Raw genomic sequence first — 16,592 nt, forward strand, 5'->3', positions numbered from 1 at the left:
GCTCTTTTGGCTTACAGCAAGAAGGTCCTGTTTCCAATTCCATCTGGGTCCTTTCCGTGTGGAGATAGTGTCATGTGTGAGTTTTCTACGGACTCTCCAGTTTCCTCCCAAAGTCCAAAAACATGCCTCGTAGGTTAATTGGGGATTCTAAATTGTCCTTAGTTGTGCATGTGGCCGTGCAACAGACTAGCAACCTGTTCAGGGTGTACCCCACCTTTGCCCAACTGTAGCAGGGATAGGCTCCAGCAACGCCGTGGAACCTTCGGCTGCATCTTCTTTCTGGAACTCAAACTGAGATGGAGATGTCTAATTTCTTTTAGTATTTTTTACTAACTAACAAGAATTCTACTCCTTTATGTATGTTTTATTTTTCTTCTATAATTTTACTTTTAATTGTCTTTTCGTCTATTGTTTCATTGTTTTATGACAGCTTTGTACAGTTTTGTTTTCTTCAGACAGCAAAATTCTTGTTAGCTTTTGTGGTCACAGAAGGATCTGATCTCAATTTTCTTTTGAGATTAAAATCTCTTCTCAGAAATCTTTGGTAGAAGTTGTTGTACTAGAGCCTAAACCTCACTTAGGACTGAATGCTGAGCTCTGGATAATTCTTCCTAATTATCAATGAGGGAGCCGGTACGTACACATTGAAGTTGTAAATCCTCAAGTACTGGAAATCTGTCAAGACATTAGGGCCTCATCTAAATCTAAATTTGCTTTAAAACTAAAGACATACAAATCTTTGGTTATTTAAAAAAAATCCCAAGTATGTATGAACAAAAATAAGTTTTGTTTATAAATTATTCAAGATTTGTGAAATAACTCATTTGTTTTTTTGTTGTTGTTGTTGAATCTTTTCTTGCTTCCTGTTTTCCATCTGTCCAGAGCAGATGGACGACTCCAAGTTGGCCCAAATGTGTTTTGACGTTTGAAGTGATGGGTGATTTATTTCCAAACTGTTAGCGGGGTCACAGATCTGCTTTCTGTTGTCCATCACAGATGGGGTTCGATGGTCCCCTCTCTGCGCAGGAGCAGATGCTCATCCTGTATGAAGTCAAAATCCAGTGTTACCAGAACCTTTCCAGCATGGAACCAACAACCACAGGTACATGGTTCTTCTTTTAAAGTACATTAAATAAAGACAATGACTGAAACATTTAAACACATTTTTTCCTTCTAAATTGAAGAACAAATGAAAGACTCAGATTTCAAGATTTTTTTTTGTTTGGCCAAAAGATTCTTGCTCAGTGGCTGGGATAGGCTCCAGCGTCCCCATTATCACAAGGGGGGATTAGGTGGGTTTGGAAAGTAAACTGATTGATTTAATAACCTCATTATAAAAGACTGGCTATAACAAAAATAAAGTTTGATTTAAATATTCTCTGTGTTACTTGTGGCTTTAACACTTCTCAAAAGCTCTAAATTATAACTAACTTTTATGAAATAAAAATTACAGCTGTGTCACAGAAATGACCTCTGACCACTAAACTGTTCCAGGCGCACATAATGTGGTAAAATTATGTGTGGGCACTTCTGAAAGCAACAAGTGTCTCATCTATTGGCTCCAGAAAATAAAGAAGTCACGCTCATTTTGTATGTGTTTCCAAGGTAATGAGTCCTGTCCCAGAAGCTGAGATATTACGGCTTCTGTGAAAAGGCTGGAGACCCATTTATTAAGAAAAATCAAATTCTGCTTTGATTTCCAGGTAAACAGGCTGTGCAAACCATGTCGGGGGCATCTATTCAGTGTTTTGCCAGACCACTACACCTGAAAAACAGAAAAACAGAATGATCGCTACTAAAAATACAATTTTAAAAAGAGTACATGACTGGAAAATGTAAAAAATACCTTGTGCAAATAATTAAAGCAATGTCTAATTTTTTAAATGTCCCCTTAATATTTGTCCCATAGCAGTCCTGAACTGCAAGGAGAAGATCGTTTTCACAATTCTTCTTTCTTGCTGGACCTTTGAGTGAAAATTTCACCCCTACCACTAACCTAGAAACTTAGTGAGCGAGTGAATGAGTACGCAGTCCACTCTAGCAACTTCTGTGAAGACGACACCAGTGTGGTGGGGCTGATCATTTAGTTGATCGCGATCAAAGGACATCTGGGTAGAACGCGGGTCATCAAAGAAAAAGAACCAAAAAAAAAAAAAGAAAATCCGTCAACGAATCATCTTCTTCACCAAGAAGAACATGACTTGGTGGACATGCAGAACGGTCAATCAAACATCCTCTGAGATATATGTCGCTGCACAATGCATGTTTAAATAGACTGAGCACACATTTCTGCAATCGGAAACCCGCTACTGGCCCCGCGGCGCGCCAAGTCCCCAGAGTCAGAGGAGCACTCTGAGTTGCAGGATGTGTTTGAGGCCCGAGTCGCCCCGCATGCCTCTTTGATCCCCGTCTGACCCAGCAGTCCTGCCACGGCGCCTGCTGCCGGTTCCCGCCTCGGGATCCAAACCCACTCAGGCAGAAGTGTTGTTCTGAAGCACAAGCTTCTCGAGCGTTGTCCACGGAGAAGGGGGCTCCGTTTGCTCAGTTGGGGTTTAGTCAGCTGCACTTTTAAAATTCAGCGGATCTGTCCTGACTCCCAAACATCCAGGCCATCTACAACAACACACATCAGCACTTGTAATTTTTGAGGGGACTTAAAGTAGAACTAAGTAAGTCAGGAGCTTCTGGTGACCGTCTACTGCTGCATTGAGAGGAATCTTTCGTAGTGAATCAGTGTGGTTCTCCCAGTGCACTGAGGCAGAACCGCAGAGGCTGTGTCCCCTGCCCTCCCTGAAGGACTTCTACCTGTCACGCTCCCTGAACACAGGAAAGGCATCGTAAAAGATTGCACCCATTCTGCCTTCTCACTCTTCAACATGCTGCCCTCTGGTCAGAGCTACAGGTCTATCATGACCAGGACCAACAGACTCAGGAACAGTTTCCATCTTCAGGGTGTGGCAATTTAAAAACATACACACACACTCATTCACTCCCCACTACACATTCAGCCATACTTGCCTCTATTCTGCTTTTTTTGTTGCCACTTTGTTGTTTTTGAACTTTGAGTGCCAATCCGATGCGGCTATAATTTCAATGTACTTAAGACGTGCATCTGTGATGTGTCACCCACTCGTGAAAGTCACGCTTGCGTGGTTTTACCTCAAAGTCACCAACATTTCACTCACACATTGTATGTCAAGAACCACAAATACTGAGTCACACGCATGGGAAATGTGTCCTGACTGCACACTTAGACAAAACAGATTTTGAATTTGCATTTTTTAAAAAAGGCCTTCGTTTGAGGGAATAACATCCCCAAATGCAGTGTATTTAGCAACACACACACACATACCTCTAACTAAAGATTATAGAGTTACATGTGTAGAAAAGCACTGGACTCAATATCATGCAACTCTAAAAAAGAGCAGCTGTCACCATCAAATGAAACTGCACAGGTGCCCTGTTATAATGCAGCTTTGGTAAGTCTTGTTTCTGTTGAAGAAAAAGCATCTGGAATATTCTTTTACAACTAGGGAAACACCACGATGAACAATTTTATGAAAATGAAATGAATTTTAACCATAAAATCCACCTTGAAAAAGAAACTCACATAAACCCACTCAAAGGCCACATTTACACTGCGTGGTTCAAGTGACCCAATTCCGATTTTTTTCCTCTCATGTGGCACAGATCGGATACGACCGGTGAACGTGTAAGCAGGAAAAAAGCGCATGCATTCCGATTTTCTCAGATCAGAATCAGGCCTCATTCATATGTGGAAATAAATCAGATACGTGCATTTGCGTGTGCCATGTAAGCAGAAAATCTGATATTCCGCAGTAAATGTGAGTCGTGACATCAACTCAGGACACCACCAACTGAGATCACATGACTTATTATAGGTGTTTTTGTGCGCTGATTTTGCTGTTCGAGGACAGATGGAGCCCCATCAGCGTGTTACCTTTCAGCCTCAGGCTTCAGACCCTAGTCGGAAACCGCTGTTATTTCTGGTCCGGTCCCAGGCGGGACGCAAACGGTAACTAATTAAGCGGGACACCGTTGCTCTGGAACAGGCTAGAAGCCGTTAATTTCTTTGCTTGGATCAGACTGTTAGTACAGCACAACGTCTGCAAACGCTTCCTCACTGACAACGAGAGCACATAAGCCGGCCGAGCAGCCCTCCTTTTTCCTCTCCCGCGCATCCCCTCTCGTTCGCCTGCCTCATCCAGGAGCGCCCAAGGCAACGCCTCCTTCCGTCGCAGCGTTGCCTCCATGACAACCGCAGTCACACAAAAGTCAGAAGGAGGTCCGTGGAAGGCGAAAATGCTGCTACCCAGTCCTCAGAACGTCTATGTTTGATAGTTTCAGCATTGTATAGTGTAAATGCAAAAAATCGGAAGCGGGTCACTTTTAAAAGATGATGTAAGCGGGTCGTCAAAAAAAATCGGATATAGTCAGAAAATCCGATTTGGGCATCAAGACCTGCAGTGTAAATGAAGCCAAAGTTTCCTTCCGGCTTAGCCTCAACAAGAAATGTCAAATGTGTTTTTTAATCCTGAAATGTACTTTTATGTTGTCGTGAGCATGAATAAGTTAAATTTCAGTACATTAACAATTGATAAAATGACCCACAAAAAGACACTGTTGCACTGTAACCCACATTTTAGAAAGAATTTAGTTTTTTACTGGTATTGGGATTACATTTTAAAGTCCCACTCTGATCATCTTGTGATCTATTTTAAAAGTGTTACCAGTGGTCTTTTAGTCACCCTTATGCTGTTTTTTTGGGATTGTCAGCGGTTATTTTAGACTAAACCAAGCAAGCAGTAGAAATCTTTGAGTTGTGTGGGAGGTCAACCTCGTTGCATCAAAGCAAAAAGCTAATCAGGTCTAAGACATTTACACTTAACCCTTGTTTTCTATTACTTTGCATTGGATAAACTGAAAAACCTCCAGGCATGTGGCTTCTGTTTAAATAATCAAAATAAACTAGAAGTCAAACAATTTTTAGGGTGGCACCGATGATTCTAGTTCTTGCCTTCATTTCTATACTGCCTCAGTTCCTGACCCATCCGCACTAAAAAGACCAGTGAGTTCAGACGCCTCCGTTTGTTTCATCTGTAGAGGTTTCATCAGTGAAAATGTGCAGATAGATCTAGGTCTCTATATTTATAACAGCAACTCTTTAAATAACACTGGCAGATCGGTTGGAGATTTATTGAGCTGAAGTTCCTTTATTCTCCAAGATCTAGCATCGTATAGTATCCCCTTTTCTTTGTCTAATAGAGTCACAATGTATTGCACCATGGTTTTTATAACATTGATTAGGGAAATTAGTCTAATTTCTTAAAATATAATTTAAGACTTTCCTTTGATTGGACTTCAGTGCTTTTTTTCATTCAGCTTTTAAAGATTTGAATGGATAACGTTAAATACACAATTGATAGCCATGTTTTATGTCAAGTAAATCATCTTTCAGTTGACATTTTTACTTAAAACAACAGTTGAAGGAATCTGAAAGAGCTTTTTTTAAAAAAAAAAAACTTGCAGAATATTCATTAGAAATTTAAAGAGTTTATGACAAACACAATGATGAAAGACCCAAAAATCCAGAAGAGAGGGCTTATTAATAAATTTAATAGGAACTGAACACTAAAAAATAGACATGAACAAACAATGAGGCAAAACAAGAGGATGACAAAGCAGATGAGCTGACAAAATCCAGATACTTATATCATATATATATATATACATATAACCTTATACCGTTATCGCAATATTTGGTTGAATGCTGTAAAGCATTCAACCCTTTGTTTTCCTGTTTCTCTTTATTTATTATTCTTTACGCCTATCTTCCGCCGTTTTTCGCCGCTTAACTCCTTCTACAATTTTTAACCGATTGTAACCATTCAACTTTTAAAATGTTCAGCTCTTTCTGCTTATTTCTGCTATGACTTTTGGTTTTTCAAATCCTTTTACTTTTTAAGATATTCCAGGTTTTCCGGGAATTTTTGCTCCATTGAAATACATGGAGAATTTTTCGTGCAGAAGTTCACAGTTAAACTCCTTCTACAATTTTTCACCTATTTTAACCGTTCGACTATGAAAATGTTCAGCTCTTTCATCTTATTCTAGCTATGACATTTTGGTCCTTCAAATCTTTGAACTTTTCCAGATATTCCCGGATATTCCCAGATTTTCCAATGTTTTTGCTCCATTGGCCACACCTTTGCTTCTTTAAACAATTGTAACTTTAACATTATTTTGGCTATAGACACCGTTCAAATATTGAAATGTTCACAAGGTTTTGGACTTCAACATAAGGCTCAAAATTATTATGGGATGGCAACACCACCTACAGTTTGGCGGCCATTTTGTGCCAAAATGTGAGGCAATTTTAAACTTCTTCAAACTTTCACCTATTTTTACCATTCTACTATTACAATGTTCAACCCTTTCATCTTATTCCTTTCAGCTATGACTTTTGGTCCTTGAAATCTTTGAACTTTTCCAGATATTCCCGGATATTCCCAGATTTTCCAATGTTTTTGCTCCATTGGCCACACCTTTGCTTCTTTAAACAATTGTAACTTTAACATTCTTTTGGCTAGAGACACCGTTCAAATATTGAAATGTTCACAAGGTTTTGGATTTCAACATAAGGTTCAAAATTATTATGGGATGGCAACACCACCTACAGTTTGGCGGCCATTTTGTGCCAAAATGTGAGGCAATTTTAAACTTCTTCAAACTTTCACGTATTTTAATCCTTCTACTATTACAATGTTCAACCCTTTCAGCTTATTCCTTTCAGCTACGACTTTTAGTCTTTATAATCTTTGAACTTTTCAAGATATTCCAAGATTTTCCAGGATTTTCCAAGATTTTTGCTTCATTTAAATACATGGAGAATCCTTGAAAACCTTTGTTGCTTTCAAGCATTATAACTTTAATAAGCTTTCAGCTAGAGGCACCGTTCAAACATTGAAATGCTCACAAGGCTTTGGACTTCAACATACGTTTTGAAATTATTATGGGATGGCAACACAACCTACTGTTTGGTGGGCATTTTTTGACAAAATCTGAAGCAAATGTTGCAATAAACTTCATCCATGGCTGTACCTGAACATATTGAAATTCACTGGATCTGGACATATAAGGAATGTGGGCGTGGTTAGCAAACAAAGCTCGTTGCTAAGGACGTCCAAAAGTTTACTTTTTCCGATTCATCTGAAACCGACGTTGATTTGTTCCTCATCTCCAGGCGACCCAAACATAAAATGGTTGCTATGGAGATAAAATCAATAGAAAAGCCGCCATTTTGAAAAGAGTGGATTTTCTATCAACTTAGAACATGTAGCTTTTACCAATATAATACTCTCAAACAACGTGTTTTTGGGAGTCAGTTGATGATGCTGATTACAATGCTAGTACTTTTAGCCATTTTAGCAACATCTTCAAATTTTCAACAATTCAGCCATTTTTTCAACAATTTCAGCTTTCATGCTTAAGTCCTACAAATTTTGACCTATTTCAGCCATTCTACTATTACAATGTTCAACTTTTTCAGCTTATTCCTGCTAGGACTTTTGCACATTTAACTTTTCAAGGTTTTCCCAGTACAGTTAAGCCATTTCTTCAGCTAATTCAGCTTTCATTCAGCAGTACAGCATTCAACCCTGCATTTTCTTCTGGAAATGCAGCTCCTTCTAGTAATCTTAAATATCGCATATCGCGAGTTTTCCTCATATCGTGCAGCCCTAATATATATATATATATTAGTGCTTCAAGGTATGAGGAAAACATGCGATATGCGATATTAGACATTAATATTGTGATTACGATATATGTGCGGTATATAAACAAATAGAAAAATAACAAAAAACATCATTCCCATTTCATTGCAACAGTTTAAAAAAATTATACTCCAGATGACCGTCATCAACATAGGTGACAAACATCTAACAAAATAGGCCTCCATCTGATTGGTGAACAATGGGAAGGCGTCCATCTGATTGGTCAAAGCATAAAGGGATTTATTTGCTTAGTTAAATGCTTCAAGCTGCCATAAGATTGTTTTAACACATTTTGGGTTAACAATTTATTGCGATATGCATATTGCAGAGCTGGACATTGTGATCACTATAAATTTGCGGTATGTTGTGCAGGCCTAATATATATATCTATATATATCTATACAGAAATCTATATAGATATATACACTGTATATAAAAATAAACAGTATATATATATATATATATATATATATATATATATATATATATATATATATATATATATATATATATATGACAGATAATATTTAGTTCCTCTCAATAGACCTTTTTCGCAAAAACCGGAACTACGTCATCAACGTGTAAACCTAGTTCCGGTTTATGCTTCGCTGGCGGAGGAATGGCAGAGCCTAGAGTGTTTTCGAAGAGCCTGAGTTGTGTTCCGAAGTTCACCAGCACCGATGTGATGAAGAGTGTGAAGATGCATTCGTCCACTAAAGGAAACAAATTGGATAAGCGATATAAATTCGTCCACAAAGAGTTTATCCACCATTACCAAGGTAAGCTTCAGCTAGCTTTAGCCATAGCCGCATGACCGGTAACTCTGTGTGTTTACGTCAACTGTAAATCCTGGTGTTATTAATTTGTAATATAAGGCATAACACATCGAAGTGAAGGTGTTGTTTGCATGTTTAAGTGAAAAGGCATGAGATTAACATAACACCCAAAAATTTGGTGAATCCATCCTGAACCGGTTAGTGAGCTGGTGGTGCAATGGCCCAAAACAGTTGGCAGGGACGGTCGGAGGTCCACACTGTACAAGGCATATACAGGTGATTAACTTTTTGTTGCTTTGTGAGCAAGTTACGTTTTTTTTTTTTCTAATCTTATGACTAACCTAATTATGGTTACAGCAGATATAATGAATTAAATTTAAATGTAGTTATACACTTATGTCTAACTTTTGTGTGTTGTATTTCTCTTGTGTAGGACCACAGCCAGATTCACATATGATGGCATCTGGAAGCAGATTATGCCAGGTGCAGCCCCAACCTCTCAAGGCTGTGTTAGATGGGGTTTCTGAGATGGAATGAAAGAGAACTTGGAGATATATTATGGCAAATGTATGAATGCATACCTTAAATTACACTTATCTTGTCTTTAACAATCAGTTCAGCCTTCTGTCTTACTGTTGATCTGTAATGTTATTTTTTATTGTAAATGTTTGATGTTATTTGAGTTGTGATTAATCAGTTGTTACGCATACCAAAAAATTAAATGAGGCACAATTTTGACCAAAATTGTTTTATTTGTTCATCTAATTTTTTTGTGTAGTCAAAGACACATTTCAACAGAAAAATATTACGAATATAACAATTATATTTAATTAGATTTTAAGATTATGTGGAAACACTAAATTTTTCCATACTATTTGCACATTATACATTATTTACATACCAAACATTAATTCACTCTTCAAAACAAAAAAGTCCATGACAATTTGCCAAAACACGGCAGTTAAGCCAGATCTGATTCACACCGCCCATCAGTGTGAGTGGCACGGGAGAGTCCCAGATGTGAAAGGACTTTATCCTACTGATCACTCTTTCCTCTATAATTCTGAGGCGGGTGATGGCTGCGGTTTGTTCTGTTTCCTCCTTGCTGAATTGAGCTGAAAGCTTAAAAGGTGGAATGATGATCTTCGATTCAATGTCAGTAAGGAAATCTTGAACGAGGAACTCTTTGTCCGCCATGACATTGTCTCCTGGCTGCAGCAAAGGAACTTGGCTTCTAAGTCATGGATGTAATCCAAAGCCTCATCCAGAGCACCTGTGAAGATAAAGAAATAAAAAATCAGTCTTAATATATTTATGCTACCTTTCAACACAACACAGTTATCATGTTTTGAAAAGTATGTCAAGTATTTAATTACAAATACATTTCATTTGAGAGGGTTGTGTCAGGAAGGGCATCCGGCGTAAAACATTGCCAAGTTTACCATGCGACTCGTTCGCTGTGGCGACCCCTTACGGGAAAAGCCGAAAGAGTAACAACAACATTTCATTTATTTTTGTTAAGGAAAATACAAAATGACAAAATACTCAAAAGTGATTAAATTAAATACATGTAATTAAAATAGGTGAGAGCATGAACAGCTTTTATTATAAATATTAATTTGTTCAGGTAGAAATGCATTTATCCAATAACGGTACACATAGTTGACTAACGTTAACCAAACAGATTATGAACAACCTTACCTGCAGGTGGGTGTGTCACGTAGTCGTGATCCATCTTTACTGCCTTAGCTTAGCCACCGTGTCGCTATCTTCACAGCACAGCTGCATAGCCTGACGTTTGAGGTTCTGTCATATACTGACTCCCTTCTCAAAGGATCAGTAAAGTTGTTCCAAGGGAAAATACTCGGGGCAACACCACTCTTCAGGCGATGAACGACGCAGCCGCACCACAATCCGGAGCGAAGTGCCGGCAGCAGACGGTGCTACCTGTGTTTACATTAAAACTATGCCCTTCATCTCTTCGGATCGCCTATATCCATTTGGGTTTCAGGTTTGGATCCACAGGAAAATAATGAAATGAAAGGTAGGGCTGTTTTTGGTTGGAAGACGAACAGCCTGGAACACAACAGAGACTGCAACTCTTCGACTCTGCCATTCTTCACATCTGCTGCTATGCTAACAGGAAGTTGTTTTACACGTCATTGACGTATTTCCGGTCGAAAAATGCGGAAGTGTGAAAAAGGTCTATATTCCTCTTCCTCTTAGTTAAAGGGCCAATATCATGCAAAACCAACTTTTTGTGCTTTTAACTGTACTATCTTAATTTCTTACAAAAACAATCCCAAAGCGGTATTTTGATTTATCTACTTATTTCTGAGCATTCATTTTAAAAACCTGCTCTCTGAGCACCAGCCCCTCCCAATCCATGAAAACTAGTGGGTTCTCACATTGTGATGTCACAAAGTGAGGAACAGTCTCTTCCAGTAAGAGTCTTCGCTGCCATCAATGCCCCCAGGTTTACAGGTACCCACTTTCTCCACGGAGCTAGTGGTGATCGGCAAACCTTTTGCATTTTATGTGTACACTATGTACATCCATCTTTGGAAAAGTTTGGATGTTGGCAAAAGCCGGTGCCTCACAGATCAAGTCGTCTTACTTCCAGGTAGGACAATGTTTTGCAACAATAACAAACATTTCATTTAAAAAATTGTTCTTTAGTGTACCAAAGTTATCATATATATGGATATAGCTTACTCTGAAAGGTTTAAGAAAAGCATGATAAAGCCAAGTTAGCTCATTCCTGGTCCTTGAGATCTACCACCCTGACTGTTTTTCAGATCTTCAAGCCCTGCAAGCTGCTGATAAGCTCAATCAGATAACTCCAAATTCTGATTGAATGAGCACACCTGGTCCTGGTAATCAGAAGCAAGAAGTGCAGGGAGAGCTGGAACACATGCAGTGTGGTTCATCTCAAGGACCAGGAATGAGCAGCCCCGATATAGACCCTTTAATTACTACACAATAATGTGTACTGCTTTAGTTTCACATCTTTGTAGAATTGGTTTTTATTCACAAATTGACCATGTATGAGCAGTTTTTATCTAACCCAGCAAATAAAAAATAAACATACAAACACAAATGTTTATGAAAATGACATTTAGCATGTTTTCTTATTTTAATGCCACATGAACCTGGTCACTTTTGCTAATGAAAGCATTTCATTACGTAACCTCCGTGTATACCAATATATCCGTCTTGCTTTTTAATGCTACGTACACACCGAGCATGTGATGGACATTCAAGAACGTACTATCTAGTGCACTAATCTGGTGAATCTTTCCCCAGGCTTTTCTTTCACTGCTCTATTCTGATAAATGAAAACCTTGGCTTTATCATTCTGATCAGGCACAACTGAAAACAATTTCTATTTCATGATCAACTTTCAAATGGTTGGTTCTTCCGTGTTTTGAAAAGGACGCTGCCCATACGTCCCTACCAAGTCAGAGACTTTGATTGGTCAAAGTTCAACTGGTTTAACTTTTGACACATGTTCAATAGTCAAAACTTGACTTAAAAACTGGCGTAGTGACCCGAGAATGCGAGAGTTTTGAATGTGGAAGCCCCAAAACGAGCATAAACGTTAGTTTACAAAAACTTTTCATTGGTCACTTGAACACGCATTTCCAAACTTTAAACTGAGTTTTAACTCTGCGTAAAGATCCGGTTTAGCTTTCATGTAAGTTAAAATACTCAAGATTTTAAAAAGTTGACACTGAACTGACACTTCACTTTAAATCTATGCTGTTATGTAAAGCTGAACCAGACGTCATTGGTAAGCAGTGATTGCTCTGAGTCGGTCAGTGTCTCTATGGGAAGCGCTCTCGCAAATCAGGAGTAAGCTTGTTGGAGTTCCACACCTCTTGTTGAAAGTGGGCTACAAGACATCTGTCAGCCAAACGTTTTGAACGTTGGACGTGGGGGCCAGCAGGCTCCATCTATTTTAATCGCATCTGATTGCATCTGATTGGTCAGATTATAACTTGTGTGTTTGCGACCGTAGCATATTGCATAAATGGTCAGTTATGGTAGTTCAAAGAGCTTGTGTTATGTAGGTATTGGCAATGACATATTGACATATTAAAGCGTTAAAGCAAGGTAGAAAAGAGCCACATAAGTATACAACATTTACCATTTCATAAAAATTTTTGTTTGGATAAAAAAATTAGTAAAGAACCCTTCATCTGATAGCTTTATCAGAACAGTATACATAGAGTTTCAGTGTGTGTGTGTTTGTGTGTCTGTGTGCGAATAGGATCCTGACTGGCAATGACTCAATCACACATCCGATGCTCACTGTTATCTTGGTTCAGTATATCAGAACAGAGGAAAGCCGTTGTGGTGGATGTGGCATTGCCAAGCGATGGGAACATCAGGAAGAAGGACTATAGGAACTGGAGAAATACCAGGGACTCAGAGAAGAACTGGATAAATCATGGAAAGTGAAGGTGACAGTGGTGCCTGTGGTAATTGGAGCACTCGGGGCAGTAACCCCCAAGCTGGAGGAGTGGCTACAACAGATACCCGGAAAGACCTCAGACCTCTCAGTCCAGAAAAGCGCAGTGCTAGGAACAGCTAAGATACTTCGCAGTACCCTCAAGCTCCCAGGCCTCTGGTAGAGGACCCGAGCTTGGAGGAGAAACCACCCGCGGAGGGTAAGAGGGGCGCGTTTTTTTTTAGATCTCATTTTATGCTTAGTTCTCCCTCCTGGAAGTTGCCAAACATTCAAAGTTTTTCCTTCACACCTTTTGGATCCTAGCATGATATTTTTGATCACAGTTATAGATGGTGAGCCTGTAGAGTGAAAAGGTTCATGCTCATTTTCTATGGGCATGCTGCAGGTGACAGGTCATACCAAGCACTTATACAGCATGCAATAAATAAGAATTAAATAGGTGAGATGTGAGATGCAGCCACATTGACACGTATGATTTTTTTCTTTTTTCTGCGCCCATAGCCCAGTAGTGCTGTTCATGTAGACCTTCAGTGCACCCTGATCCATTATCCAGTTATTCACGATACACTTTCCACACGCAACACAATGGTACGTTCCATTTTCATGACATCATTAAGGTGGCTGTAGGAGCCTGAAGGGAACTGGAAGACACATCTGCGCACTCCTAAAATTTGGCCACACCTCTTAATGACCCTCCACGAACCGGACCACTGCAACACCCGAACGGGTCATCCCTTCGCATGGGTTCATTTGACTAAGGATTTAGTCATTCCAGCTGTGTTATTTAACCTTGTTAAGGTTAACTTTTCAGGTTTATGTTCTTTTGACCTGCTTTTGCACAAATAGGTACATTTACACTGCCCTCAGCAACAGCCACTTCCAGTGAGAAGCCTATGTAAATGTGTGTGTATGCGTTTTTTTAGCTTTTTTGTTCAAAACTCTTGTGTTCACGGAAGGTTCTTCTACAGTTTTCGTGCTCTATGTATAAAACCTGCTGCCATTGAAAGTTAAACCAGGTTAAACTTTGACCAATGAGGTATTCACATTTGGATGACTTCTCCTTTAATTCAAGAAAAAGGTCATAAAGGAGAAATTAGTAAGTGTGGTTTATTCCTGGCCAGAATTTTATGACACAACATATTTCATATATTGGAATATAGCTGTGAAAGAAAAAGCATGCAGCAAGATTTGCACCGCTTTGACACTTCACACCAAGCCTCTTACAACTGTAGATGGTGAACTGTAGTGCCAGCAAACAGTAGAAAACGACAAAGAAGAAGCCCCTCCCTACTTGTCCAGTGTGAACACTATGGGCTAAATGTGCATTTAAGAAAGATTCTTGAATGCATGTCACATGCCCGTGTCAACTTTAAGCCTCTCCTGCGTGTTGTCTCTTTGACAACATGAATCCGACTGGTCAAGCCGCTCAAACAAACCAGCAAAAGTTAATTTGATTAGTTTCTTTTCTTTAACAGTTTTAACAGTCTTAGACCTTGTCACATCAATTACAGTGTTTATCCTCCCTTTAACAACACAATTGGAAAAAATACGTCACTGCTGTCTGTATTCTTTGAGTTTATCTTTGATTTTCTTTTACTCTTACTTTTTTTGTCTGATGCTTTTGTATGAAATCCTTTTAATATTTAATCCATAACACTGCTGCAGCTGCTATATTTTCTTTGAAAGCAGATATGTTTCACGAATCCTCCACATTTAAAAAGATAAATAACTCAAAGTGAACAAAAAAATCCCATAATCCCACTTACACATTAATACACAAACAATAAAACACAATAAAATAATTAAAAGATTAGGTTTAAGAAAAATGAACTGAATGTCAGAAGGGCTTTGTCCATCGTTAAGGTTTGTTTGCTCATGAGTCATTGCTGTCTTTAAACTCTGCATTGTGGCTTTGCTTTAGTTTTCAGCAGTTCATCCTCCTGCTTTCAAGGTAAAGTCTAAACATTATGATTGAAAGGAAAGGCTACATGATTGTCCATAATGCACCTGTAAATCCAAGGAAGCCAGTTGATGGTTTTAAATCAAAGTGTATCCGAATAAAGTATAAAGTATAAAGTCTGAATCTTTCTTATTTGTCTCGGTTCAGGTACTTAAAAACCTTTTATCAGGAAGAGAATGCGTGTCTAGAATTTTTCTGCCACTAGTTTTTAGACTACTATCAAAACTTTAATTCTTTGTTACATGATGATGGAAATACAGAATTCCACATTATTATCTTACTCTGAATATAATCATTGCAGATATTTGTTTTTTTCTTTTTATGTATCTTTCTTTTAATATATGTAATAATAATAATAATCCAGATTGTTCATCATCAAGGGTTTTTCTTCTGGATACATAAATAAGATCAATCATTTTTCATGAATGTAACTCTATGTTCCTTCTCCTGCAGATGAAGTGTGCCCTCCAGACTGGGATGGTCTTATTTGTTGGCCTCACGGCTCCCCTGGACAGGTGACAGAGGTTCCCTGTCCATCTTACATCTACGACTTCAATCACAAAGGTTAACTACTGCCTTTTTCTTCTGTCAATCCTCCAATGTTAAAATTTCAAGCAAGATTTAAGCTTGCTTGAACTTTAACATTCAAGCTAAATTGATCTGAAGAGTAGGGATAGGGAGTAGGGTTGGGCGATGTCCCCTAAATTGGCCGTTGACGATGTTTGCTGTCAACCATCGGGATGGACGATGACATTGTCGGGGGGGGGGCTATTTTTACATTTTTCGTTCTTATATAATTGCTATTCGTTCTTTTACTTTTTTTATTTTATTTCCCAACTAATGACTAATCCGCGATGATCCAGTATAAACTGAGGGAAGTGACTTTGACAAAAAAAAGTAACAAACAAAATAGAAAAGAAGTAGTCCGCTCCTGCACTTAACTAGTGAAGTGGACCGGCGGAGCGCGGACTTCCAGCTTTGTGTTTGATTGGACGGGAGGGGGGGTGCTTTGTTACATGAGCGGTATGTGTGGGAGATTTAAGACTGCGATCCGTCCCGCAGCTCTAGGGGTACGAGCTACCGAACTCAGAACCGGGTCTAAAAGTGTGTGTCTGAGCACAGCTCGGATCGTCAGCACACACAGCGGTTTGTGCTTCAAAGCAGAAATGTCGCTCAGTCCTTAGAAACAGTTCAAACAATCAGGTGGATTTGTGTTTCCAGTTGTGTCCCGACTAAATAAAGGCTGATGTTATTCCCACATGTTTACGTGCAGCCAGCAAGCAGCGCCACCCAAAGCTAATTTTGTTTGCCCGTGTTAGCATACTGCTAATCCTGGCTTCTGTCCGGCTCCGTTCAGAAAAAGCACTGACCACACGGATTAAAATTCAAATGATGAGCGAACAGGTGTTTCATAATAACCGTAACATTATTAAAAGCACGTTTAGAAGATTGTCTCGTATATTACCGAGCTGACATGTCAATGTATGTAGCCGCTCGGCGCTGTTTAACATCGTTTTGTATTGAATTGTTACATTCAATAAATTTTGAAAAAAAAAAGCAGCTCGGCGGAATTTACATCCCCTTCC

At 39.0% G+C, this 16,592-nt stretch overlaps 1 protein-coding gene across 1 annotated transcript in view; it reads left to right on the forward strand.

The window, feature by feature from the left end:
- pth2r (parathyroid hormone 2 receptor) overlaps nucleotides 1-16,592 on the forward strand; it is an 87,636-nt gene that overhangs the window by 2,871 nt on the left and 68,173 nt on the right. Inside the window, exons 2-3 of the mRNA XM_004082021.4 lie at nucleotides 997-1,102; nucleotides 15,460-15,570. Of these exons, the coding sequence (XP_004082069.2) occupies nucleotides 997-1,102; nucleotides 15,460-15,570 (217 nt within the window). The remainder of the gene's footprint in view (nucleotides 1-996; nucleotides 1,103-15,459; nucleotides 15,571-16,592) is intronic.

The sequence above is a fragment of the Oryzias latipes genome, chromosome 21 (assembly GCF_002234675.1).
Source record: "Oryzias latipes chromosome 21, ASM223467v1".
Taxonomy (NCBI): Eukaryota; Metazoa; Chordata; class Actinopteri; order Beloniformes; family Adrianichthyidae; genus Oryzias; species Oryzias latipes.